The 26,428-nt window shown below is 39.1% G+C and overlaps 2 protein-coding genes across 6 annotated transcripts; both read right to left on the reverse strand.

Annotated features, from left to right (window-relative positions):
* Positions 1–3,629: 3,629 nt before the first annotated feature.
* LOC136753597 (ninjurin-1) lies at positions 3,630–8,286 on the reverse strand. 2 transcript variants are annotated; one of them, XM_066709846.1, is made up of 4 exons: positions 7,904–8,286; positions 6,017–6,230; positions 5,542–5,671; positions 3,630–4,864 (listed from the first exon to the last, which is right to left on the reverse strand). In XM_066709846.1, exons 1-4 carry the CDS (start codon positions 7,970–7,972, stop codon positions 4,786–4,788), a joined length of 492 nt encoding a protein of 163 aa, XP_066565943.1. In that variant the 5' UTR covers positions 7,973–8,286; the 3' UTR covers positions 3,630–4,785. The 2 variants fall into 2 exon arrangements, with proteins under 2 accessions (XP_066565943.1, XP_066565944.1); XM_066709847.1 differs by having other exon boundaries at positions 4,769–4,864; positions 5,546–5,671; positions 7,904–8,285.
* A 421-nt stretch (positions 8,287–8,707) lies between these two features.
* Positions 8,708–21,884, reverse strand: LOC136753599 (butyrophilin subfamily 1 member A1). Of its 4 annotated transcripts, none has more exons than XM_066709848.1 (12): positions 21,689–21,884; positions 21,135–21,198; positions 18,540–18,863; positions 18,075–18,359; positions 16,343–16,462; positions 15,088–15,114; positions 13,818–13,844; positions 13,617–13,646; positions 13,322–13,348; positions 12,630–12,656; positions 12,254–12,283; positions 8,708–11,488 (listed from the first exon to the last, which is right to left on the reverse strand). In XM_066709848.1, exons 1-12 carry the CDS (start codon positions 21,875–21,877, stop codon positions 11,127–11,129), a joined length of 1,512 nt encoding a protein of 503 aa, XP_066565945.1. In that variant the 5' UTR covers positions 21,878–21,884; the 3' UTR covers positions 8,708–11,126. The 4 variants fall into 4 exon arrangements, with proteins under 4 accessions (XP_066565945.1, XP_066565946.1, XP_066565948.1 ...); XM_066709849.1 differs by having other exon boundaries at positions 21,592–21,883; XM_066709851.1 differs by having other exon boundaries at positions 21,671–21,882.
* Between the last annotated feature and the right edge of the window lie 4,544 nt (positions 21,885–26,428).

The raw sequence follows: 26,428 nt of genomic DNA on the forward strand, positions 1-26,428 counted from the left end.
TGTGTTTGACCCCCTTTCGCCTTCAGAACTGCCTTAATTCTACGTGGCATTGATTCAACAAGGTGCTGAAAGCATTCTTTAGAAATGTTGGCCCATATTGATAGGATAGCATCTTGCAGTTGATGGAGATTTGTGGGATGCACATCCAGGGCACGAAGCTCCCGTTCCACCACATCCCAAAGATGCTCTATTGGGTTGAGATCTGGTGACTGTGGGGGCCAGTTTAGTACAGTGAACTCATTGTCATGTTCAAGAAACCAATTTGAAATGATTCGACCTTTGTGACATGGTGCATTATCCTGCTGGAAGTAGCCATCAGAGGATGGGTACATGGTGGTCATAAAGGGATGGACATGGTCAGAAACAATGCTCAGGTAGGCCGTGGCATTTAAACGATGCCCAATTGGCACTAAGGGGCCTAAAGTGTGCCAAGAAAACATCCCCCACACCATTACACCACCACCACCAGCCTGCACAGTGGTAACAAGGCATCATGGATCCATGTTCTCATTCTGTTTATGCCAAATTCTGACTCTACCATCTGAATGTCTCAACAGAAATCGAGACTCATCAGACCAGGCAACATTTTTCCAGTCTTCAACTGTCAATTTTGGTGAGCTTGTGCAAATTGTAGCCTCTTTTTCCTATTTGTAGTGGAGATGAGTGGTACCCGGTGGGGTCTTCTGCTGTTGTAGCCCATCCGCCTCAAGGTTGTACGTGTTGTGGCTTCACAAATGCTTTGCTGCATACCTCGGTTGTAATGAGTGGTTATTTCAGTCAAAGTTGCTCTTCTATCAGCTTGAATCAGTCGGCCCATTCTCCTCTGACCTCTAGCATCAACAAGGCATTTTCGCCAACAGGACTGCCGCATACTGGATGTTTTTCCCTTTTCACACCATTCTTTGTAAACCCTAGAAATGGTTGTGCGTGAAAATCCCAGTAACTGAGCAGATTGTGAAATACTCAGACCGGCCCGTCTGGCACCAACAACCATGCCACGCTCAAAATTGCTTAAATCACCTTTCTTTCCCATTCAGACATTCAGTTTGGAGTTCAGGAGATTGTCTTGACCAGGACCACACCCCTAAATGCATTGAAGCAACTGCCATGTGTTTGGTTGGTTAGATAATTGCATTAATGAGAAATTGAACAGGTGTTCCTAATAATCCTTTAGGTGAGTGTATATATACAGCTCTTGGAAAAAAATAATAAGAGCTGTATAAATATATATATATATATATATATACACCCATCAGCCATACATTATGACCACCTGCCTAATATTGTGTAGGTCCCAAAATAGCCCTGACCCGTCGAGGCATGGACTCCACTAGACCTCTGAAGGTGTGCTGTGGTATCTGGCACCAAGACGTTAGCAGCAGATCCTTTAAGTCCTGTAAGTTGCGCGGTGGGGCCTCCATGGATCGGACTTGTTTGTCCAGCACATACCACAGATGCTTGATTGGATTGAGATCTGGGGAATTTGGAGGCCAAGTCAACCCCTTGAACTCGTGATTCATCAGACCAGGCCACCTTCTTCCATTGCTCCATGGTCCAGTTCTGATGCTCACGTGCCCATTGTAGGCACTTTCGGCAGTGGACAGGGGTCAGCATGGGCACCATGACTGGTCTGCGGCTACGCAGCCACTTACGCAACAAACTGCGATGCACTGTGTGTTCTGACACCTTTCTATCAGAACCAGCATTCACTTTTTCAGCAATTTGAGCTACTGTAGCTCGTCTGTTGGATCGGACCACACGGGCCAGCCTTCGCTCCCCACGTGTATCAATGAGCCTTGGCCGCCCATGACCCTGTCGCCGGTTCACCGCTTTTCCTTCCTTGGACCTCTTTTGATAGGTACTGACCACTGCAGACCGGGAACACCCCACAAGAGCTGCAGTTTTGGAGATGCTCTGACCCAGTCGTCTAGCCATCACAATTTGGCCCTTGTCAAAGTCGCTCAGATCCTTATGCTTGCCCATTTTTCCTGCTTCTAACACATCAACTTTGAGAACAAAATGTTCACTTGCTGCCTAATATATCCCACCCACTGACAGGTGCCATGATAACGAGATTATCAGTGTTATTCACGTCACCTGTCAGTGGTCATAATGTTATGGCTGATCTGTGTACATCTACAATGAGTATTTCAAAGGAGTTTCGGGGCAGTCCAGAAACTGGATGATATCTTCTTGGTATATGTCTGAGGCAGTTCCGAGACACGGGAAGTGATAATTAATAAGGTATTCTTTATAATTAGTTCAAGCATGGAGGCGTTGATATCAAGGATACAGTACATGGTACATGGTACATAAGACATGGTAAACAAAATCTCATAAGGCTTTTTTTGTAATTAGTCCAGACATGGAAGCGCTGGTACCAAGGACACACTGTACTGATAAGAATGTGTTATAGATCATTTTGGTTCGTTACCCAAAGAATTTGCCATGGCAGCAGAAATCTGCCACACAGATAAGTCTGAGCAGAGAAATCCTAATAAGAACAAGTTTTAACTAGTAACTTACTGGAAAGTTTCTTATATTTTCTAACAGTTATGCAGTGGGTATATACAATACATAGGGGGCAATTTTACCCCAACACTGCCTAATATATCCCACCCACTAACAGGTGCCATGATAACAAGATTGCCAATGTTATTCACTTCACCTGTCAGTGGTCATGATGTTATGGCTGATTGGTGTATATATATTGTGTAAAGCGGTGTGTGGAGAGGTGGTGGACAACAGATATGTAAGCTTAAAACATCAGAGGGCGCTGTTTCCAGAAAGCTGCTAATTTCTAGACAGTTCTCTCTTGTGCCTTATTGGCTAATTGAAGACAGCTGGGCCTCAGCTGCACCTACTAATGAGTTAATCTTGCTGGGATATAAGGTGTCTCTGTTCATGCTCCTGGGGGAGATTTTGGAAGTGCACATGGAACGGCGACGATGACGGCGACGGCGACGGCGACGACGGCGACGACGGCGACGACGGCGACGACGACGACGACGACGACGACGACGACGACGACGACTGGTTAAAGAAAAATAACTTCTGTTTCATTTAGCCTAATTGTTGTTTTGTTTGTTGGACAAGTGGCTTAGCCATCCCAACTCTAGCTAGGAGAACCTGGGTGTAGTCGGTGCTCGTTACAGAGCTAGGTTTTAATTTAATTGTTAATTTTGTTTTATGCCAGTAAGGCCCTGTATTTTGTTTGCTTTTGAAGACCAACTTCTTACTCTGAACATTTTGTACATTTTTGCATACAGTCCCCATCAGGGTCTCAATTTATTTGTTTTTGAAATCCCAACCATTTGGGAAGAAATAATACATTGCACGTTGATGATGTTATTGCCTGCCTGAGCTTTCGGAAGGAATAAGTTTGGCTATTGTCCAGGAATCACAGAAACCGTCATCAGTGGGGCTTAGAGGTGGTATCTGGCAGTTTGCATAATGATTAAATTGAACGTATGTAATCACTTCTAAACACACTTGAGGATCTTGATCTACCCCCCCACTCTCTCTCAGAATGAGCTTATATGCATTTTCCTGTTGGTGGCTCCACCCATTCAGTTATACCACTGATATATAATGGTGTAGGTTAACTTAAACAAATAATGATCAATAAAAACAAATAATGTATATTTTATTTTACAACACCTGTAGTTATACATATCAAGCAATTCATACAAAAACAGTTCTGGGGCTAAACAAAGTGCCTCAATTCACATGTATACTGTCACATATCAAATGCTCTATATATACACATTTACCCCTCTGTTCAAGTCCCCATGTGCGCTCCCATCAGGGCCCTATAAAACACTGCATGTCAAACCCGCTGAACATGTTAAACAGACACAGAAAGTAAGGTAACTACTCTTGTTAAGGCATCTTGCTATGTTAACAAGTAACTGCCCACCTTCATTGATTACAAACCAGATGTTTGTGCGTTGCCTTCCAATGCTCATGAATATTAGTTTCAAACTGTTTTAACACACGGACATAAGCGTTGCGATGCTATTTTAATGCCTATGTGCACCAAGACAGTAAAATATCAAAGCTTTCATCCATGTCTTTTACAGATTTTATACTGGCAAGTACAAAAACACAACAACAAAGTACATGCACATTTTGAACATTATTTCCCTGATCTTCCCCTTTCAGGTTCCATCATATTTTAACAAGATATTTTTACAATAAACAAAGATGTATAAAAGTTATATATGGTATGTTTACTGCGGTGCAGCCTCCATTTACATACACACAAGGTTTCCTGATCAATATCTAGCCAGATCAATGACTCGTGAAAGGGCACGCTTTCCCAAAACTTCCAAAACTGGCATGTCCAGAACCATCACCAGTGTCTCACAGAGGATAGAGCTGCAAAAGTTTCTGCTCACCCTATTTATTAGTACCAGTAGGAGCATATTTTATTGATTCAAAATTTATCTTTATGGCCCTTTATAGAGTAATTAACTATAGATAAAACCATTATAATGTCTAATTAGCCAATCATTCAATGCTGATGGATGTTGCTACCTTATCCTATACAGCTGTATTTATATATTTGCCGTTTCCACAATGCAAAGTGATCTGTTGTGCATCCCAGCTATTCTACTGAATGTAATTTAACTCAAATTACATTTACAATTGTCCAGCTATTCCTGAGTGTCCTGGGAACAAGAGCGACTGATCCCTTTTTGTAAAGCCATATCTTTTTGTCCGAAGGGTAATGGAATGTAAGAGGCAGCTTCTGCAGTCTGTGGCATGGAGACATTCCCAACCCTAGATGCTGTCAAGATGGGTTAGATTTGTGTCCTTAGGGAGTGGGTCAGAGGATGGGGCATGAGCCATCAGGACTATCCTGAAAGAAGATGACAAGTCAAGTCAATGCAACCAAAAATAAAAAATAGATACATTGTACTACATTATGCAATACATAATACTTCCCTGTTCTTTGATGTTGCAAGTATCTAAAACTAAGAAATACAACTTTTTAGGTTATCTGTATCTAACTGATAAAATCACAAGATCGATTCATTGTACAGTTCTGTTAGAATGAAAACCTAAACATACTTCAAGATTAAACAAACATACAAAGCAACTAATAAGGCTCATAGTAATTTGAGGGCATATTGCCACAGTTATAGATAACTAAGATGTCAGGGTCTGTAAACCAAGTGAGAGAGGACCAGAGAGAGAGGAGTAGGGGAGGCAGAAGTAAAAAAGAAATACAGGATTTACTCCAGTACAGCACTCTTAACATTTTGTGGGATAGAGGATAATATATTGTATATAGTTTATTAATCATTCCTTTCCCCTCTTTAAGCTGCAATGAGGTGATAGCGAGTGAGGCACCTGTTAGAGTAAATAACTAGTCAGTCAGTGTGCAGTCGTTTAACTGTTTCAGTGAAGAAAGCAGACTCATTGAGAAAAGATCTACAGACCTATATATTTTAAGGGTCAGTATTTTACGTGACTTTCACCCAGTGTAGGTAGAAGCAGGTGTGTGTATATTGAGAGAGAGAGAGAGAACCTCACCGACCAGATTCCACACCTAGAGCAGTGATGAAGATGTTGACCAGGACGGTGAAGAACACCAGAACTGTGGCAGCGTTGTTCAAGCGGTTCAGTTTCGGCTGCTTCTTGACGTCATTCAGGTCGTACTTAACTGGGAACCACCACAAAGGGGGGAAAGCGTCAGAGGCAAAAAGCTGCCCTTATAAAAACAACCTGTGCAGAGTCTCGAACAGTAAGTCGGTCTAAAGAATATGTAGGTTCTTGGGTCTATGGATCAAAGCAAGTGGAAACATCTTGGGGAGAAGGACTTCATCCAACGGTGGATCGATATAGGCGGATAATGATGGACCAGTCCATACGAATACAAGATCATTGAAAGGACACGTGCACTTTGTGGAGAAGCGGGACTTTAATCAACAAATCGATTCAGATTAGCTCACTCACTTAAATGGAAGCCAACAGTTGGTCCCTCTCAGAATCTATTCCTTGTACTCACCTATGAAGACCAGCAGAAGACCCACCATGACCTGCAGAAACATTGACATGGAGATGAGGAAGAGGAGGGGGTAATAGTATCGGTAAGCCGACCCTTCGTGAAGCACAGTTCTTAGTTGGGAAGAATTGGCCATCAACAGCGCGATGTCCAGCATGCTTTGCGCCGCGCTCTTCTTCGTGGCGTAGTGGTTCATGTTCATGGACCTTTGAAGACCCTGCAAGGCAACGGAGAATAAACCAGTCAGACTGGCGAACCAATACGATACATCATAATAATAATAAAATGAGCATTTCATGTTCTTTTTCATAAATACATCTAACGAAATACGTCACACATTGTCGGAATATATCAAATTAATCGAAAAGAAGTAATTTATTAGTTATTTATTTACAGGGTGCTGTGGAGTTTACATTGGAAACATTTTGAAGCAATACGGAGTCCAGTAACACAATCCGTACGAAATACATTAAGCACACATCCAAGTACCATTAGTACAAGTGCAAACAATACAGGTATGTCCTAGATATGGGTAAGCATAGGAGGAGTTTCAGTAAAACAATAGAAGTGCTAACAATACATAAGGAAGCATAGTTAGAAAGTGCATAAAAGCAAGTGCTGAGCAGCCCAGGAGATTCATATAATCGGCTGCTTTACAGGAAGAAGGAAGGCAACAGTTCTGCTTCTTTTGTTCTTGTTTCCCCTTTGTTTCTATGAAGTGTAATTTCTTGGATATCTGAACGTCGTCCCACACAAACTCTATCGACATTTCCCGAGGACTTTGGCAATCAGAAAGCTTGACATTTCGACTGCGGAGGAAATTGAGTGCAACAACACATGAGACTATAAACAAACAGGGTGGTTTGTATACTGTGCCATTTCCTAATTCCTCGCCGTTCTGCCTGATTGTGACCAGTTTTTGGACCATTGTTTTCTGGTGGTTCATCAAACATAGTAAAATAAAGAAATCAATAAATAATAAAATAGCACATTATGCTGCTGTTGATGAGGCGGTGTATTTGGCTGGCGACTTTCAACGACTTGAATTAAACAAGCAGTGCGAAAAGTGCAAAGCACACAGACTACTAAAGAGCACATTCATGCAAAAAGACATCCATCCAGGTGTTGCGCTGCAGGCTGCTGACGTCATTCCAGCGCACTTTTCCGCAGCTCTGCGCGGCTCCACCAATGGGATCGGCGGGATTCTGCAGGTCTGCGCAGAACTGCGTAATGTGCGCTATAAGAAAGCGACCATCCGATTGAAACCCTTGAACGGCAGGTGTGAGATGAGTAATTCTCGTCTGAATGAACTCTGACCAGCTGGCAGGAAATCCTCAGCAAATAAGTGAAAAAGTCAACACCTTTACTAGCAGAGATTCTTACTGTGGAAGTTACACTTTCAAATCTGGTTTGAATCCGTTGTTGTACTGCTGTGTGCCTTAAGTCATTTAGAAGAATAATTTCGTTTTGTCTTGGCTGAGAAACTAAGAACTAAGAAATCCAGAATTGAATGTGGTTAAAAAGACGGAAAATACCATATTTAAATTAAAAAATCACCACCAAAAAATCTTTATTACATGTAAATGCATTCTGAATAATTCTGCCATAGCCTGTATTTCTAACTGTTGTTAAATATAACCAGGTTTATGTACAAAGAAAAACTATGTCGACTTTAAAAATAAAACCTTACAAAACGTGCTGCTTTATATTTTCCTAAACACGTTGCAGATATCTGATCTATTTTTTAAACAGAAATGCACACCAATAGTGGCAGTACAAGCCACTGCAGGAAAAGCCATGCTTTAATGGCTGTATAATAAACTATGCTTATTTCCTTTAGTAGGTTTGCATTTCAACATTAAAATCACCTATTTTCTCGGTTTAACTTACTTCCACATCTGCGCTTGCACTGAGAGGGATGTCCTCGCCCCTGGCAGCTGTCGTGTCCTGCCTCTCCATCTTCCCAGGTGCATGAAGAAGACAAATAAGATCCCAGATAATAACACACAACGATGTAGCAATATTGTTAACTGTGACAAAACGACACAAAGCTGTTCTCTAAAATGTGTAGAGGCTGTTTCTGTGTTGGTCCAGTGATGGTGGGATGGCGGCTGTGGTCCAGCGTCTTCCACCAATCCCCCAGCAGCTTAGGTGTGAACTGCTCCTGTTTGGTCAGTGAATTCTGCAAGCCTTCACTTTCTCCCAAGAAAAAAGCATCTGCCTTCCCAACAGAGGGGAGAGACAGAAAAGCAGCGGAGGTGTGGCCACATGTGCGGGTCTTTCCCTGCAGTGAGCGCAGTGTGGAGCGGGCAAACGAGACACAGCCCCCCTGGAGCAGGGATTTCCCAGCCAGACCTCCGCTGTGTGCCCCTTGCTTTGAAACCTTTACATTCACAATGGCAGCCGATTGCACACCGGTGTACATCCTATTAACACTCCTGTTGTGCAATTCATATCAAACAGAGGATCCAAATGTTTAAGATAAGGTTGCACTTGGAAAAAAAGACATATATTTAAAGCTAATTTGTAATATTTGTACTTTGCAATTTGTACTTTTTAACCAAATAAATAAATGCACACACAAATACCCAAGTACAAATCACTTCAGTCGAATTTGGGGGAGCAAGTCGAATAAAATTGTGCCCCTCTGTCTTTGTTTTTTGTGCAATGTTCAGAGAATCACAGAGGAACGAGTTTTTAGAAAGAAGTTTTATTGTATTGTTATGGCAAAATGAAACTGAAGCATTCTTCCACAATTTGTGCTAGCTGTACAGTTGTTACCTGACAATTATTTAAATACTTCAATTACTAAAAAAAATGCATTCATCTTTAGAAAGAAATACTGTGCACAAATGTTAGTACCCTATAAGACTAACAGAAAAAACAAAAACATTACAAATGTAAAAATGAACTTACACAACCAGAAACATTTACATATGCATTTCTATCTATCTATCCTTCTGTATATTTTTAGCATTATCAGACATACCAGATTCCCTTTAAAATGTATCCATTTGAATTTCTTGAGAAAAGGAACAAAGACCCCAAAGCACTTAATTAACTTGGGAAACGGTAATTGCAATTGATACAACACAGATGTGTGTTTATGACATAGTGGCCCAAATTAAATTTGAAAATAACACAACCTCCCCACAACCCCACCCTCTAACATTGTGAATATGCTCAAGGAAATAAAATAGTATAAATCTAATTTCCTTATGATAGAAAAACACACAATGTTCTATGACAGGTAATAAACCCTTACAATTCAATTCACACACATAATTATATATAAGATGTACGGGTGATGAAGTTTGATTAATCTTCAGTGTGTTTTTTTTACCATTGTGTACACATTTCTTGAAAAATAAAGAAACTTGGTAAATAATTACAGTTAAAACAAGAAAACACTGTGTGTGAGGAAACACATTAATAAAACTGGTTAAAAGAATAAGGCACCTGATAAATGATAAAAGCTTTCACAAAAAACAAACAGCTTTCATAAAAATGCTAAATGATCTCGGTCATCCTTAAAAAGGCTCTTTATAGTGGAAAAAAAAAATACGCAAACTTCTGTAAAGCACTTCAGATTTGACAAGAAATGCTCCAAATAATAGAACAACTCGTTGAAAGCAAAGACAAGCTTTTATGTGGGTTTCGCAAAAAAAAATAAAGGAAGTGGCTGGCATTGAAGACAAATGTAGATGTAAAGTTCTCAAATGACAAGACCCTGAAGCAAATCGACAGGACATGATCACAGTTTGCTTATTTCAGCATGCCTCTAAGTGTCTCCTCTGTCTGAATCCTGCACACTGCGGTTCGGTACACATATATGGGACTTTTACAGAAAAACATCTCATCTTTTGCCAGTACACAAAGACCTTGGACTAAAGGACTAAACTGGGACAACTCTGATCTAACTCTGATCTTGCTTAACCATGTGTAAATTATTAAACTTTGACTCCAAAAACCAGGGCAGTGGCAGAATTTAAACAGGAGTATGAATTAAGACATTCACAGCAACACTATCCAAAACCTATGAAATCAATAACTGTAAAATAAAAAAATGTAAATTAGAAAATAAAATGCTGCAAATTGTTCATGACGATCAGAAAATGTAAAGTATTTAGAACAAAAATACAGCACTTTCTCCTGCTATGAACAAGTAGATTCAGGTTGCACTGCCAAACACCGCAATCTTTTTTTGATTTAGAAAAGCAGTTTTGGCTTCACTGAACTGCAGCAAAACGCTAAGCACACAAGAGAGCAGACACCAACACTTCCATAAGTAGGTAACTTGGCTTAGAAGGCTGACGACTGTCAAACGGCAAGGCTAACAGAAAGGCCGTGTTCTTTAGGTAAGGCTGAGAGCTCTGCAAAGCTTCTGTGACGATCCTTTCTGTTATACATCCATGTAAGCAGTGACATCACATTGTAAGGAGATCTGAGTGTCCCATTTCTTTCGCTTCATTGTTATGTGAATTGCACACACAGAACATCTGATGACAACACTGACACCTGGTAATCCACCCTGGTATGCCACCTAAATGACTAAATCCAGATGCAAGACCTCATATATTGTATACACTTGGGTAAATTGGAATTTGTCAAATATATTATGCTTTGAATTGCTTTGTATTATGTAAATTGGAATTTGTAATGTTTTATGCCTTGAACTGAACTGTATTTTTGCACTTTATATTGCGCTTATATATTGTAAGTTGCCCTCGATAAGAGTGACTTGAGCTCTTGTTTTGGGAGGAATCAAATTATTTTCCCCAATTCATGAATTAATACTAATACCCTGAGGGCTCCAGTTTACAGTTAGTGTTTTCTAGCTGAAAACAGAGCATGTGATTATGCTTTATACACAATGCCATGACAGTATTTGGGCTGTTGTTCAGGGTAGTAGTGGTTGGTAAACCTGGAAAATTGGAAGCATGTGGTATTTTAAAGGAATTTCCAGATAAAGACATTTGAAACGGGAGTCTAATGAAAGAGTCGATGCCATTCCTTGACAGCATTATCTCTTTGAGGGGGACAACTGGGAAGACTCTTTAAAAGACACAGCGCTGTTGATTGGAGGAGTGGGACAAAGTGAAACGATTTGGTTTTATTGGTAGAACGACTTTAGTGGTGCATCGAACTTGGTATCGAAGGTGTACAGACGGTGTCTATTATCCGCGTCGTAGAAGGTGAGCTGCCCCTCCGCGTAGTCCAGCAGGCAGCCCAGTTTCCTCGGAGGCGAGGCCGGGGTGATGGGGAAAGGGCTGGGGAGCAGGGCGCGATAGCCTGTCGTCTCGCTGCAGGACAGAGCCCAGACCCCTTCGCTCGTGGAGGACTTTTCAGTAACGGTCACACCATCCTTCTTCACTCCCACTATCCACTCCTTCTTTTCACCCACCTCTACCTCCCAGTAGTGATTCCCCTCTGCCAAGGCTGGGCCCTCTGAGCCCTTAGTAAGGGAAATGCCAACTATGTGCGAAAAGGAGGGAAAGACAAGATTTCACTTTCCTGCTCTGATCTCTTTCAGCGGTCTCTCAGAAAGCTATCTCGAGACCGGTGTTTTCATTAACAGAACAATTACCTTGTTTACATATTTATCTTGTATACCACCAAGATATCTTTCTTTCAAGGACTGTGTTTTTCCAAACTTCCACACCCAAGCTTCCACCCACCATGCAATGCCGTATAAATCCCATTACCTGATAGTGAATTTCTACTGGGTACAAGCAAGAGTTTTTGTGAATCCCAAAAACTCACCATCAGTTTGTAATTTGGGATTGGTTAAATTAAAATTGTGATTTAACAGGTCTTTTTCCAGTGGGGAGAAAGAGATAAATGGTATCTAAGTATATGCCAAAAGAAATCTACTACCATTATGTGAATCTGATTAATCTATAGGAGTTAAATCCATGAATACAAGACACTGTGCAGAACAATACACCTGCTGTTTATATACTTAACGCACCAACTTCTTGAAGTAAATTCCTTTCTTGCTTGGATTTTCAAAGCTTAACAAAAAGCTTTGTCATGTCATTTCTGCTTACGCATGCTTGTAAATTCTCAAACCTGCAAAGCACACTACAATGAGTTGAAAACTGAAATATATAGAAAGTGCACAAAGTTTAGCAATCGTTTCAAGTGTCTGGTGACTTCCGAGTAGCTTTTGGGAAACACAATCACATCAAACAGCAATAATATATAAACTAAATTAAATGACGAGGATTGACGACTTACCATGTTTCTTGCTTAGAATGCGTTTCCACTCTGTATAGAAACGGGGAAGAATACAATTAAAATCAAAGGTATGGTATCCTGCCCTGATTATGGTACTGAATGCAGGCAAAATGTTATAAAATATAAATTTTAAGGATAATCCAGTCGTGTTAATTCCAGTGCAGCCTTCAGTCGCTGTATTTTCGCATTCCAGTTATGTCACTTGAGCAGGATCAGTCATGTTTTACCAGTGTGTCACAACTTTAATACTTCACACAAACACTGTGTTGTTTTTCTAAGATGGACTTATGGAAAGGGAAGGGTGACTCACAACAAACTGGCAGCTGTCAAGTTATTAGGTAGCACTAGACCAGCAAAAATGTTACTGGGAAATTACCTGAATTGTTGACCACCCTAGCTTCAGCTGAAGAGGAAAAAAAAAGTCTGGTGAGTAAATTACAGATGTTAGCGAGTCACAAACAAGGACAAAAGGGCTCTTTTAAAGGCCCGGTTTATATATGGGAGATTCATCTTTTGGATTTGGCCACTCTGCTGCTTTTGTTTTGCCTTATGTAAATGGTACACAAATATGATGCCAGGCTTATTCATGTAAATGTGCAAATAGGGTTCAGTCAGAAATGTACCACCTTTGCTCTTAATATTTCTGTTTCTAGTCTGCATCTAGCTGTCAAAGACATATCTTCTGATTATGACGAAGTATTCAAGTGCATACACAAACAAATACATAAACAAACAAACAAATAAAAGGACTGCATGTAAATTCTGAGCCTATTGGTGTTTTTAAAGCCTGACTCAATTCCCAGGCCTAGTCTAAGATGTATTTTGATCTTGTTTAATATTTCCAGATTAGTTTAGATTAGATTGATTTCATATGAAAGCCACCATAGAAATAAAAATAAACATTTAAACTAAATTTATGGACCTTTAAACAGGAAAAACATGATTTGGTGAAACAGTGTATCCTCCCAATCGTGAACAATTGAAGTTTCACATGATAGAAAACAAAGCACATAGACACCCTGAAATTATTCAAAAAGATTCACACACACCAAGATATAAATTACTTACAAAGCTCCTTCTTCAACTTGACGTATTCTGAAAGGAGAAAGCAATAAGGTGAGGATAAGAGCATATTTCACGTCACCATTAAAAGAGCTGTCAATGCCACGCCTTCATAAGATTTAGATTGTTTTGCCTCCACCTCCCTTGGTACATATGGTTTCTCTTGCTTAGCTCACACTGCGGATCAATGCACTGAAGCCGAGAAGCGATGCAAACATTATCTAGATGTTTTTATTTGATGGAGGATCTGAACTTATGGTAGAACAGAAGGATGTAAAGATGGGAATAAGGACACACTCACCTTCTTTGGTCTCTTTCTTGTCTTTATTTTCTGTGGATCAAAAACCAAAAAGGCATTGAAAATGGCATTGAATGGACAATATATTGCAATATAACTGCCTTAACAGTTATTTGTTTCAAGTAAACACCCTCGGTATTAAGTGGTCTCGTGTTATACAGCCCAGTTATGAATGAATGTATCTGAAGGGATTTTGGATCTTACCGTGCGCGCCAAGAAGGGGTTCCCTCTCTGAAAAAGAAACAAGATATGAGGCTTAATGAGCAGAAATCCCAGCACTGCAGCTTCGTTTGTGGAAGTGTCATATATCTGGTCCTTCAAAATTCTTCCCAATATCATGAACTCTTAGATTGGGGTGTAACGCTATTAGATTTTTACGGTATGATAACTGTCACAAAAAAAGATCATGTTATTATGGTATTATGGTGCATTGCTAATATTATTATATATGTTTGATAAACACACAGACAAATTTCAGTTATAACCAATTCCTGAACTTTATTTTGGATATCTTCAACTTTATTTATCTTGAACTTTAGAACATCTCTTAATCAGATGAGAGGCAACAAACAAAGTAAAAAAAGTATGACAACCATCTGTTTTTACAACCGAGGTGCACCATGAAACCGTGAAACCGTTACATCCCTAGTAGCAAATAAGAAACTGTCTCCACGTTGCAAATCACAAAATGAGATCGACTGCCATGTTTTAAATCTTATTATTTCGGTCACTTATAACAGGTTATTTTAAACAGGCTACTATAATCTATATTCTTGAGCTTTAGAATAGGGTTAATACTGCCATGTGATTTAATAAGCTTTTGATCCGATCTCTGAACTTTATAATGCACGTAACAAGCGCTTATTTTTTCTTGTTTTTAGTTTGTATTTTTGGACACAAACATTATGCTAGTGTAGGGATTCTTGTGAAAAGAGTTTGGACTGTATCTCAGACCGTCAGCATTATCAGGAACCGAGAACCAAGGCATGGTCTTATAGTGGAAAGCAGAAGGAAATGAAAAAATTAAAGGTCAGGAAATCAACGGACCCAAGAAGACAACCGAAGTCAGTACTCAACGGTTGAATCAGTGTTCAGCAAACTCAAGATAGCTTTGATAGGTATCAATGGTAGAGCAGTGTACTGTACACAAAATTAGACCAATCGTAACACCGTAATTGCTTATTTCTCTCCTTTCATTATTTTGGAAAGAGGGGTATTCATAATTAAGGACATCTGATGAAGTGCAGAATGTATCCACAACACTTAAAATATGAAGTATCAATCAGTATTATCATAATTACCATTACTGTTGAGGGAAGCCAGTTCATACTTGTTAACCAACACTATGAGATTATAATCCATTTCTCCCACACAATGGACTGTTCTCTTTTTGTTTGTTTAGTTTCACTCCAGTTACTCGGTGTTGGGAGGCAACTATGAGAAAAGAGCAGCTGTGAAACCCTGATCCACTCACCAGCTTCCTTGGCCTGTCTTTCTTTCTCTGGAAAACAAAAGGGGAAGCAAAGATGAAGAATGATGAAGGCAAACAAAACATGAACGTATTCCTTACTAGCAGGCTCAGATAATCATGTTATAATATAATATTAGTTACATATGTAACCATATTCACCCTTAACAGGGATTTGTCAGTTAGTAAAGTGGTGTGATATCATCTGAACGCCCTTTGTGGCACTGAAAGGCATTTACTGTTCTCCCTGAACACAAACATGCACAGTGAACATGTTTTTCAAATGCCCATATCAACAGTTTCATATTCAATAACTGTGTGACTGAAAGCAAAAGAGGAACACTGGAATTTCAACTATGTTAAAATACTTCCTGATAGATGCAAAAGGAAAACAATATGAACAAGAAACTACTGTTAAAAACAAAACAAAATTTTAGCTACACAAGCAGTTATGAATAAGAAATTATTTTTTTGAAGTGTTCTTGTACTTGTTAATCAGCGTCCTCTTTGCATTATGTTGTGTGAATAGGTGTGTGTTTTAATAGTAACAAGAAATTTGAATAGTACATTTCTAATATTGTTGTACCACCGTTTTAATATCCATGTTGCACTATGGTGTCCTCAACTAAACTTTCTCTTTCCTGGCTATAAAGTTTCTATGGTTTAACCAGAGTCCTTAAAGGTCTACTGAGTAGAAGTATTAAAACTGACCGCCATTTCCTTCTTAATAATAGATTTGAGTCACTTAAGAGTCACTTTAGTGCTTCTAGTCGTCTGACTTTAGTGTGTCAGTTTTTTGTAATGACACAATGCTCAGTAGACATGCGAATCATCCCTATTTTTATTGTATATTTTGAATGCCCCACTATCCATGGTTTGTGAAACACTACAAATTGTCTAAGCTGATCGAAACTGCCCCTTGTATCATTGCGAAGAGGACTGACTGCATTAAAAACAGCTGGGCGTGGCTCTCGTTGGCAGGCTGGTTGGGGACGATGTTTGCATAAATGCAATATTTGGGTGCAGTCCTTGTGTACGGACTGGCTTGAGAACGAGGCCCGCCTCAACACAATAGTTGAGTGCAGTTCTTTCTTGCTTGCATATAAAAACAAGAGACCCCTGAAACAATAGGTATGTGAACTTCTGCAATGACGAGAAAGTGACGTCTGCTTCAGCTTCCGTTAACCAAGCCAGTACTTTTACAAATCCCTTCTCTGTCTCGCCTCATGTTAATATGATATGATACGAACAGGCCAGTTACCTTTAATGGCTTCTAGCTTCTTCTTGAAAAAGTAGAAGACGGTCCCTGCTACAGACAGCACAATGAAGAAAACGATCCAGAAGGCAATGAGCCAGGGGGAGACGTCTGGGGGGAAGTCACCTGAAAAACAACATTTCACAAAAATCACGAGGAGCACAGAAGTCCAGCAGAAGCCATTGAATCTGAACCCCTTTAACCTGGGTCACTTCAAGTGTGTACCCTGAAGAATTAAAAGGGGATGGTGATGGAAAAAGGGTTAAAAATTAGTTTTAGGCTAAGACTAAGGAAAGACAGTTAAACAGATAATGCATATGTATTGTAAACTCAAGACTGCAGTTTACAGGCTGAACCCTTATTGTGTTGCTGTTTGGGATTTAAGTTTGCACTGTTAAGCTGTACAAAATAAATAAATAATTGATACCCTGTTGTTGCAGATTCAGTTTATATAGACATTTGGAGTATTCATACATCTATTTACTTATTTTGTAAACAGGGAATTCACTGGGATCGAATGCATTTATATTTTTATTTTCAAAATGGCAATTAGAAAGTATGTTGTCTTTTTATTCGAAGGAGCAAATAGTTGTTACAGGGAGGGAGTTACAAAAGTAACCTGGTTTAACCACAGTGTCAGGCTGAGGGAATTGTGTCCAACTTTCTGCATGGGGCCCCTGTTTTGGACTTGCTTTTAGCTTTCTGTTGCAGTTGCATTCTCTCTATGTAAAGCCTGGGCAATTTTAAATTATTATTATTATTATTATTTTATGTTACCTGTTGGTTACATATTTCCCCCCCACACACACCATTACCCAGGGCAACTAACAAATGTACTGAGGGCCTGTTCACACTAGAGCTTTATTCATACTCTGGTTTAACTCATTTAGAAAAAGTGAATGCAAAAGTGCGATTGGCAAATGAACCTAACCAAACTGAGACCTGGGAGAGGTTTCTCAGTCGGTTTGGCAAAGGAACTGAGTTAGTTTCCCTTGAAAAAGTGAATGTGAACACAGGAGGTCTCGGTTCTTTTGTAAACTGGAAACAAACCATACATTTGACGCAACGGAAATTACATGTATGGTAGTTTTGGCTGTACAGTACTTATGTAGTCACTGCACTGAAACAGGTGTTAAAAATGTCTAGGGGAGTGATTTTGGCTACAGAGGAAACAGAAGCACACTTAGAAATTTGATCAGATTAACTGAATGCACTTATGATTATTATTGCAATATGAACACACGTGAACCAAGTAATGGGAAAACATGATAGTGAACCACAAAAACAAGCCCCAATTCACATCCAGACGAACCCCGCACATTGGTAGCCGAAGACAAGTGTGAACAACAAAACAAACAAACAAACTGAACTGAGAACGAACCCAGTGTTAATATCTAAAACTGGAGCTGTTGCATTCATGCTTATTTCAGTAAATGACAAGTGAGCAAAACATGAAGGATGCAGATCCCTTTGAAACCTGCTTTGCTTGTTTATCACCTTTCTGTGAACAGCGCCGCCATGTGGTGAAGTACAGTCGTACAGTCAGTGAAAATAGTACTGTACATGTGATACAGGTTGTTTGCAGAGGAGGTATGCGACTGAGTGGCCTTTTAACTCCCCCGTGACAGTCAAAATAATGCCCCTCAAATGCACCACCTTTTCTATTCGGGCTTCATATTTCTTCTTAAAATGTAAAATACACCAGTTTGAGTTCGTAGTTTCATTATGAAAGACTCACCGGATATCTTGAGGGTCTCCTGAGTTTTGGTGGCGAGTACGGGGTTGATGATAGCGCAGGTGACTTTGGAGCCGTCCTCTACTGTCAGAGTAATTGAGCTGAGTACATTGAGCAACCCAGTAGAGCCCGGGGATGTCTTTACGGGTTGCCCAGAAAGCGTCTGACCATCACCGGCGGTCCAGACCACCTCGGGGATGGGATGCCAGCCTTCGGACTTGCAGGACAGAGACAGGGAGCGTACCGAACCAAACTTGTCCATGACCAGGATAGGTCGGGTGCCCAGGCCTGAGTGGGGAAGGGGAGAGAGTGAGAGAGAGGAGAACAGGAGAAGAGACAATCAGAGCAAGAACAAATTAACAACATACACACACACACACGTTAAGAGTACAGATACAGCTCATTACAAACTCAGAGAAATCTCAGGGCTGGACCGTCTTGTACAACACAAAGAGGGGGGATACTCACTGCCTAGTTTAAGCTGTGTCGTGGCCAGGGCAGAGCTTCCCACGCTGCAAGTATATTCTCCTTCATCGGTGATGGTGGTGTTGGAGAGAAGCAGGGATACATCGCCTGTGCTTAGGGCTTTCTCAACAAGGTTTGCTCGTTCTAGGTACGCTGCACCTGCCTTGCCTGTACCGGAGGCACCCTGGTAAGTGTACACCTCTTGTTTGCCTTTCAACCATCTCACTGTCATTCTTTCAGCACTGTGTTTGCCCGAGATTTGGCACGAAATTGATACCTTCTCAGACAGAGTGCCCCGGATTTCAGGCTCTGTGGAGAGGTGGACATCTGTGGATGAGGGAAAATAACAAAATATTTATCAAACCCTGACGTTCCCTATTGCGTATCCATTAATAGTATTAACAGTAGTAGTAGTAATAGTTGTAATACTAATTTAGTTAGATTGGCTCTCATCCAAAGTGACCCAAGATCTTTCCACACTAATCTCGTCACTTCAAGGTGTCCCGTTTAATATCTGGACCTTGCAGACAGAGGAGTCATCAGGGGTCAATGTCAATAGTTGTTGTGTTGACTCCGAAGTGCGAGACTGCTGTACGGTCTACCTGGTCCCCTCTGGGGTGTCTGTCCACCCTGACTGGACAGGCAGGCGCACCCTTCTTCACAGGTTGATGTGTTACAACCTGAAATCTAATTAATTAATTATAAAAAAAACTTCATAAGTGCAACCAATTATGGTTTGTGTGCAAAACAAAGTGGTTCACATGATTTCTGTAAGGTTCAAAACCTATTTATCAAACCAAGACATGTTTTTTTTTTCCATTAACTGTTGTTTCACAATAAAAATAAAAATGCAAGGGGAGTGAATATTCCCTACAGCTATAGGCAACGTAAGTAAATAAATAAACTGATTGATTAATAAATTAGTAAATTATTTATCTATTTCGATAGTTTGGCTTCCCTTAATGCCTACACACATTTTAATCCTTCTTCACCTACAAAGGTTTGTCTATAGTTATTCTGTACAATACCAAGTGACAAAATAATAATAAAGTTCTCAGCAAACTGCAACACTCACACTGTAACAATTATAAAATGTATATTGTGCATATTGTTAACGATGCGTGGTGCTGATTCTGGAGGTGGAGCTGGGGTTCCCATTTTTACCTTTAAATTATCATTACTTTAAATTATTAAGTAGTAATCCTTATATAATGTAATTAAATAGCACATATTAGTGTTCCAATCACTTATATAAACTTACTGACCGTGGACTATTATTTAAATGTTTCAATGGCACTGCTAATTTATAATGATTCAAAGTTAATACCATTTTGCTTCTCATCTACTTTCACGAATATAAGTTCAGTAACTACTCTCGTTCCTGTAATTGAGTAGCTTTTTCGTGTACTTGTACTTTTTGAGAATTTTTCTAATTTGATCATTTTACTTTTACTTAAGTATGTTTTGAGTGAAGTATTGTACTTCGCTACTTTTAAAAAGGCATTTGTACCAGAGTACAAATTGTGCAGGCTGTCACAGGGGAAGAAAATGGTGGGTGACAGACAGACAAATAGACCAATAAATGAAGGAGCAACACATTCAAATGTCAAGCATTCCCCCAGAGCACTCAGCAGGCCATTTTGAAATAATACAGACTTAAATCAATAGAATAGTTACTTTATTGTTATATATGTGCACTCTGGACATGATTGAGAATTTATTTATGTATTTATGTGCTCAATTATGGCCAGAGTGCACATATATGCAACAATAAAGCTTATATTGATTTAAAAGTTTGTATTATTATTATTATTATTATTATTATTATTATTTCTAAATGGCTGTTGCTGGTATTTAAATAAATAAACACATATTCAGATGGGTGACAAATTAAAGGAAAACCCTGAATAAATGAGTGGAGGAACATAACAAATGCAGATGCCTCCAAACAGCTGTACTGCATGATACAATTAAGCAATTAACATCCCATAATGCTCTGTGGCATGTATACAAATGCAGGGCAGGCTCAGTTGACCTTGATTTTGGATCAAGATGGCAAAAGGAAAGGAACTCAATGACTTTGAAAGAGAGCATTGAAGCTGTTCTGGCGGCTCGTGGTGTCCAACACTTTACTGAGACACTTTGTTGTTTTTTCCTTTAATTTGTCATCTGTATATATATATATATCACACATACATACATTGAGAGTTAGTGTTTGCTTGGAGATCATGTGACAATGCTTTGATAAAAGTAACTAAAGAACTTGTACTTTTTAAATGAGCTACTTTTTACTTTTACTTGAGTAATTTTTTATACCAGTACTTTTACTTCTATTTGCGTACAATTTAATCAAAGTAACAGTACTTCTACTTGAGTGGGATTTTTCAGTACTCTTTCCACCACCATAAGTTAATAGTATAAATTATATTCTTAAAATGCTATTAATCTAATATTGGCCTGATGTTTTTGAGATAATGATACAATTGATCTAATAGATTAGTTATTTAATTTCTACACATACTGTTGATTTTTTACCGACAATACTACTACTACTATAATAATAATAATAATAATAATAATAATAATAATAATAATTACCCTGTGAAGAAACGGTCGCGATGCAAACAAGAAACAACAAAGTCTTCATCTTCATCTCCATGGCCTGTGAAGGAAGAATAACCCGTTAAGTAAACAGCTGCGTTTCAAATGTTAGGAATATAGACTTTGTCGGGTTTGAAAGCATCTTAAATATTATTTGTTATATTTCCAGCATATAAACACATTGTATTCTGCGCAACAGCAACATACACTCGTAGAATAGAGTCTGTTTACAACAATGTGGGAGCCCGTGTCCCTTACGCGAGCCGCCGCCACTGAACACTTTCACTTTTGTTTTAAAATGTCATGTATTGAACGAATCATTAAATAAACCACTTAAACCCATATGTATCGATATATTAATAATATCAATGTTAATATAAGGAATAAACACAATACGCATACGTCAAAAACTTAAAAATGTCTGTATTGTGTTACAGACTAAACGAAACTTAACTGCGCAAAGGACACGCCTCGGCTGCGCGGCGGTCAAAAGCGTCGAGAAACAGGCAATTGTGACGTGAAAAAATAAGCACCGATATCAACACCACCACCTGTGAACACGCCTGTGAACACGCACGCTGGACCCCAGGGTCTGTAAGTCTGTAAGGATAATGAACCAGCACCCCAGTACCGACACCAGCGCCCCGCCGCACAGCACAGCCTGCACTTTCACTTTCGCTCTCCGAAACCTGATTTGATTGGTCGATGCTGCTGTGGAAATGAAATAAATGTAATTTCATGATTGTTGCTTGAATGTCGTGGCTGTGTGGAGTAAGGGCGGGGCAGGTATCCAAAAATACCCCCGGCAGCAGCGGCGCATGTGCAGGGCTGAAGGGCAAGCGGCCACACTGTGTTTCTTATGATGCCACCTGTAATCCCGACCCAGTAAGAGCGATCAGTCCCGATCAGCATGTAGGGACATAATGAAATCATACGGGCGGCACACCATGCATGCATGTCTGTAATACAGCTCCAGCGCAGTGAAAGGCATGCGTCCCATTTCACCCGCACAATCTGGAGTTGGCAATGCTGTTCATGTCCATTTAAAGACACAATACGCTGCGCTCGTCTGGCCCGGCTGCACCCTGTGGCGTTGCAACCCACCAGCAGAGGCTTTTTCAAGAGACATGCCTATACTGATATCACTTACAGTTTTTTTTACAATCGCTAAGACCCTTTTCAATACTTAGATCACTTTCTCCAAACTGCTCACACAGTTCTTCTAACCAGCTTTCAGCTTGGCACAGCAGATAACTTCACATCCAAAATACACTAAAACTACCAAAACACTTCATACATGTCTCAAATCAACTCATCCTTCCATAACAGTAGCAAAGGTTATCACCCAACAAGCACAATGACCTAAAAACACTAACAGGTAGCATTACACAATGTTTTCTTTTCTAAAATGTCTTTACAAAACTAGAATGGCACCTTTCTACTGTTTAGAATTCACTGCAGTATATGTTACAAGAATGAATCAGACATGATGCAATGGGTGTCAATATGTTTTATGTCATTTTTTTGGCATTGAGTGATTCCAAAATACAAGAATTTGTATTTACACCATCTACAGATACAGAAACAGCAGCAATGCTAGTCAAGCCTGTCTTCTGCATTTGGCCACAGGTTCTCATCCACATCACACCTTATGTTATCTTGGGCAGTACACCATCCCTGGCAATCTTCTGCAGATCTGTCCAGGCATCCAACATTCATCACGTCCAGGAGGGACATTTGATCATGTGGATGGTGGTCATTAACCTTCCAACTAGATGAGGAAAATAATTCCTCTATGGGGTTGAGGAATGGAGAGTAAGGTGGGAGGTAAAGTGACACCATCCTGGGATGGGCTGCAAACCACTCTGTGACTGCACGGGACTTGCGAAATGCCACATTGTCCCATACAATTACAAACGTTGGCCGATTTCTCGTCACTGCAACCCTTTCATAACCTGGCACAACCCTTCCATAAAGGTTCCTGAGTTGCTTGACTCATTCAGAGCTCCTCTCCAAGGGGACAGTGTACAACTGCTTCATCCTGACTTGATGTTGTTTCAGGACTCTGGAAATAGTTGTTATGCTTACATTGTGAATATTTCCAAATGTAATGTTGTCTGCCCACACTCTGTCCCGAATCTCTCCGAGTTTTATGCCATTGTTTTTGATGACCATATCAACGATTGCAGTTTCCTGCACAGCAGTGAAAATCCTGCCTCTCCCGCCTGTGGGAGGTAACTGTTGGGTTCTAAGCAGAAATACAAACACAACTACACACACACTAAACACACTGCAATGTGCAGTTCAGTCAGATGCCTTGGCAGACTGCACATCTTACCTGTTGTTTTGAAAACAGATGCCAATGTTGAGTGTTGCAGATTTGGTTGCAGTCTCAGACCAGCCTCTGTTCAATTTTAGTTGCCAAAATCTCATCTGACACTACAGCTCTTGATCTCCTGTGACTGTGAATTATTGATTTCTGTATTAAATACTGTATAATTATAATACTTATGCCACTGCTACTACTAATAATAATTATACATTAAATGTGTGCATACAGGGCTTAAATACGGATTATTTGTCATGTTATTATTCCATATTATTCAGTCTTGTCACAATACTGCGCTAGGAGACTTGTTAAAAAAGCGCACATGTCTCAGTTCATTCCCTATAATGCAGAATGTTCTCTATGATTTTACGTGCTTTATAGAAGCTTTTACCATACAATACTGTATCATAGCATATAAACTACATTATATCAGTATAATACTGTTTTATATTCTAATATGTATTCACTGCCACTACTTACATACTAAATTTCATTCGTTAATTGGTTTATATACTAATACGTATTACACAAAGGTTACAAATAATAAAGCACATTAAACTGGTATATACGGGACTTTAGTACCGATATTAGCGCACATGTGAGGCGGTGCTGTTTACGTGCAGGCGATTCTGCGAGCCTGTCAACCGGCTATTCATCCTATTATCCCATTGCGCTCTGTGTTCATACTAGAGCTTAACATTGCATGTATGTGTTTATTATAACTTTAAGTGCTTAATCTGTTTAATGTATACTGGTACATACCAGTCTTTTAAATTCATATTAAGTCAATATAAGCAGATCGTAATCATACAGTTTGTCAGAGCATATCCATCCTATATTTACAGTATTAGAAAGTGACTATAAGTGTGAATGTGCGCATAGTAATGCTAAGTTTAATGCACGGCATGAGTTAAACGTTATATCGTTATTTCAATAATAGTTTAAAATAAAGTTCCCACAAAATAGTGGCGAATATAACATTAAAGAGCCCTTCCTTCACAATACAGCACAGGATAGTCGAACAAGAAGAAATACAGATACAGAGATGTGGAGAAAGACAATAAGACACTACCCGACCAGCCATCTGTTGTGACGTGGGCTCTAAACAAACGGCTTTTCACTTCCCCATTAAGCCACGCCCCTCCCAGTCTGCACTGCTGTAAAGTGCCAGTCCGCTAATAATAGTACTGGTATTTTAAAGCAATGTAAACATGTTCTGCCTAAAGCATGGCCCCTCTGACAACCAGTTTAAAATACGCTTTTGTCATACTTACAAAGGCCATCCTAATAATAATAATAATAATAATAATAATAATAATAATAATAATAATAATAATAATAATGAATTATACAACTTTATATAGCGCCCCATAACATTTCACAATATTTTTGTTTCATTGTCAATAATAAATGCAACCTAAACATATGACTGATAGTATACTGTAGTACCTTGTCATGTACTATAGTATAACAAATAGTACAGCTCAACAACAAAAACTATAATAGTGTCATATACTCTAGTTTACTGTATTACCTTGTGATGCATTATATATATATATATATATATATATATATATATATATATATATATATTACTACAATAGTACAACACATACTGTAGTACAATATTTTACCATAATACACTATTATACTACAGTATACTGTAGTAGTTTGTGATATACTACAGGACACTTTTATACTTTAATATACTAAGATATACTATAGGACAGTGTTGAATACTGTAGTACCTTGTAATACACTACAGTACTACAGTTCTACAACACATACTATGGTACAGTGTTGAATACTATTGTATACTGTAATACTTTGTGATGTATTATCGTTATTACTACACTACAACAAATACTATACAGTATTTTTTAAGAGGACAACCAAGCATGGATGTGCCACGTGAGGAGATTTGGTCCTGAAAAAATTAAAATAAATAAATAAATAAATAAATAAATAAATGAAAAAAGGTCAAATATAGCCTGTTGATTCTGGATATTCCTGCTCTTGAGTGACATTCTTTCTGCATTGATGATCTTTGGTCAAAACGTTTTAGGAATAAATACTATAATTATAGTATAAACAAATGACACAGACATGTCAAAGTAGGTTAACCATGTTAGGGGATATTGTAAGTAGTTAGTATTTATTGGGCTATTATGTAATGAATGATTGAAATATCTTTCCATTTGATCACAAGTTGTATGTTTTGATGGAGGTAGTTGATTTTGTGTCATGTATTTAATGTTTTGAGAGTCTTAGTGCATTTTGCAAATGAAATGTTTCATTTTGGCCAATGTGTTTCAGTTTGGGGCTGTGTGTTAATTGTTTTGAAAAAGTGAATTCTGTTTGGACAAATGTGCTCAAGCAATTGAGAAAAACTGTAAGTTGCACTTGTCCACACCTGTCCTGAGTATAAGAGAGACTCTAAAAGCAGGGGTTAATGGTGAACTGTCTGTAACCTTTACTTTCACTCTCACCTGGCATGAGAAATTACATTACAGGAGACAAAGGAGTCCAATTACAGGTGTTTCCCATGAGAGTCAACATCTATTTGCGTATCAAAGTCCAAGGGCTTCATAAGTATCCCTACAAGAAACTTCCTACACATTGTTTGTACATACGGGTCGAGGAGGAAGTGACACTGCAACAGACAACACACGTTCTGTAAATGATTTTAATGTCATGTGTTTGAGTGCTGATTAGGTAAAAGGTACAATAATCTTGGAAAAATATATTTAACAGTGAAATATAGTGTAGAATAAATAATTTAATACAGTCTTTTCTTGGTTTTCATAAATTCTTCTTATGAGAAGCTTTTGTTTTGGTTGGAAAAATATTTCAATCAGTCCAGGCAAATGTTTCTCAAACCAGTCAAACATAATCACACTCCTGGTCTAGAGCAATGACAAAATCTACACTGTTCCACTACATAGAACACATGCCTGCATTT

Source organism: Amia ocellicauda, chromosome 7, assembly GCF_036373705.1.
Source record: "Amia ocellicauda isolate fAmiCal2 chromosome 7, fAmiCal2.hap1, whole genome shotgun sequence".
Lineage (NCBI taxonomy): Eukaryota > Metazoa > Chordata > Actinopteri > Amiiformes > Amiidae > Amia > Amia ocellicauda.

Coding starts and splice junctions, on each gene's coding strand:
- LOC136753597 (XM_066709846.1), bottom strand. CDS start 7,972: ATGGAGAGGCAGGACACGACAGCTGCCAGGGGCGAGGACATCCCTCTC. Junction 6,231..7,903: donor GTGCAAGCGCAGATGTGGAA/GTAAGTTAAACC, acceptor GTTGCCTTGCAG/GGTCTTCAAAGGTCCATGAA. Junction 4,865..5,541: donor CTAGGTGTGGAATCTGGTCG/GTGAGGTTCTCT, acceptor ATCTTCTTTCAG/GATAGTCCTGATGGCTCATG.
- LOC136753599 (XM_066709851.1), bottom strand. CDS start 21,877: ATGAAATTACATTTATTTCATTTCCACAGCAGCATCGACCAATCAAAT. Junction 12,657..13,321: donor CAAGTTGAAGAAGGAGCTTT/GTAAGTAATTTA, acceptor TTTCCTCTTCAG/CTGAAGCTAGGGTGGTCAAC. Junction 12,284..12,629: donor TAGGGTGGTCAACAATTCAG/GTAATTTCCCAG, acceptor GTTTCTATACAG/AGTGGAAACGCATTCTAAGC.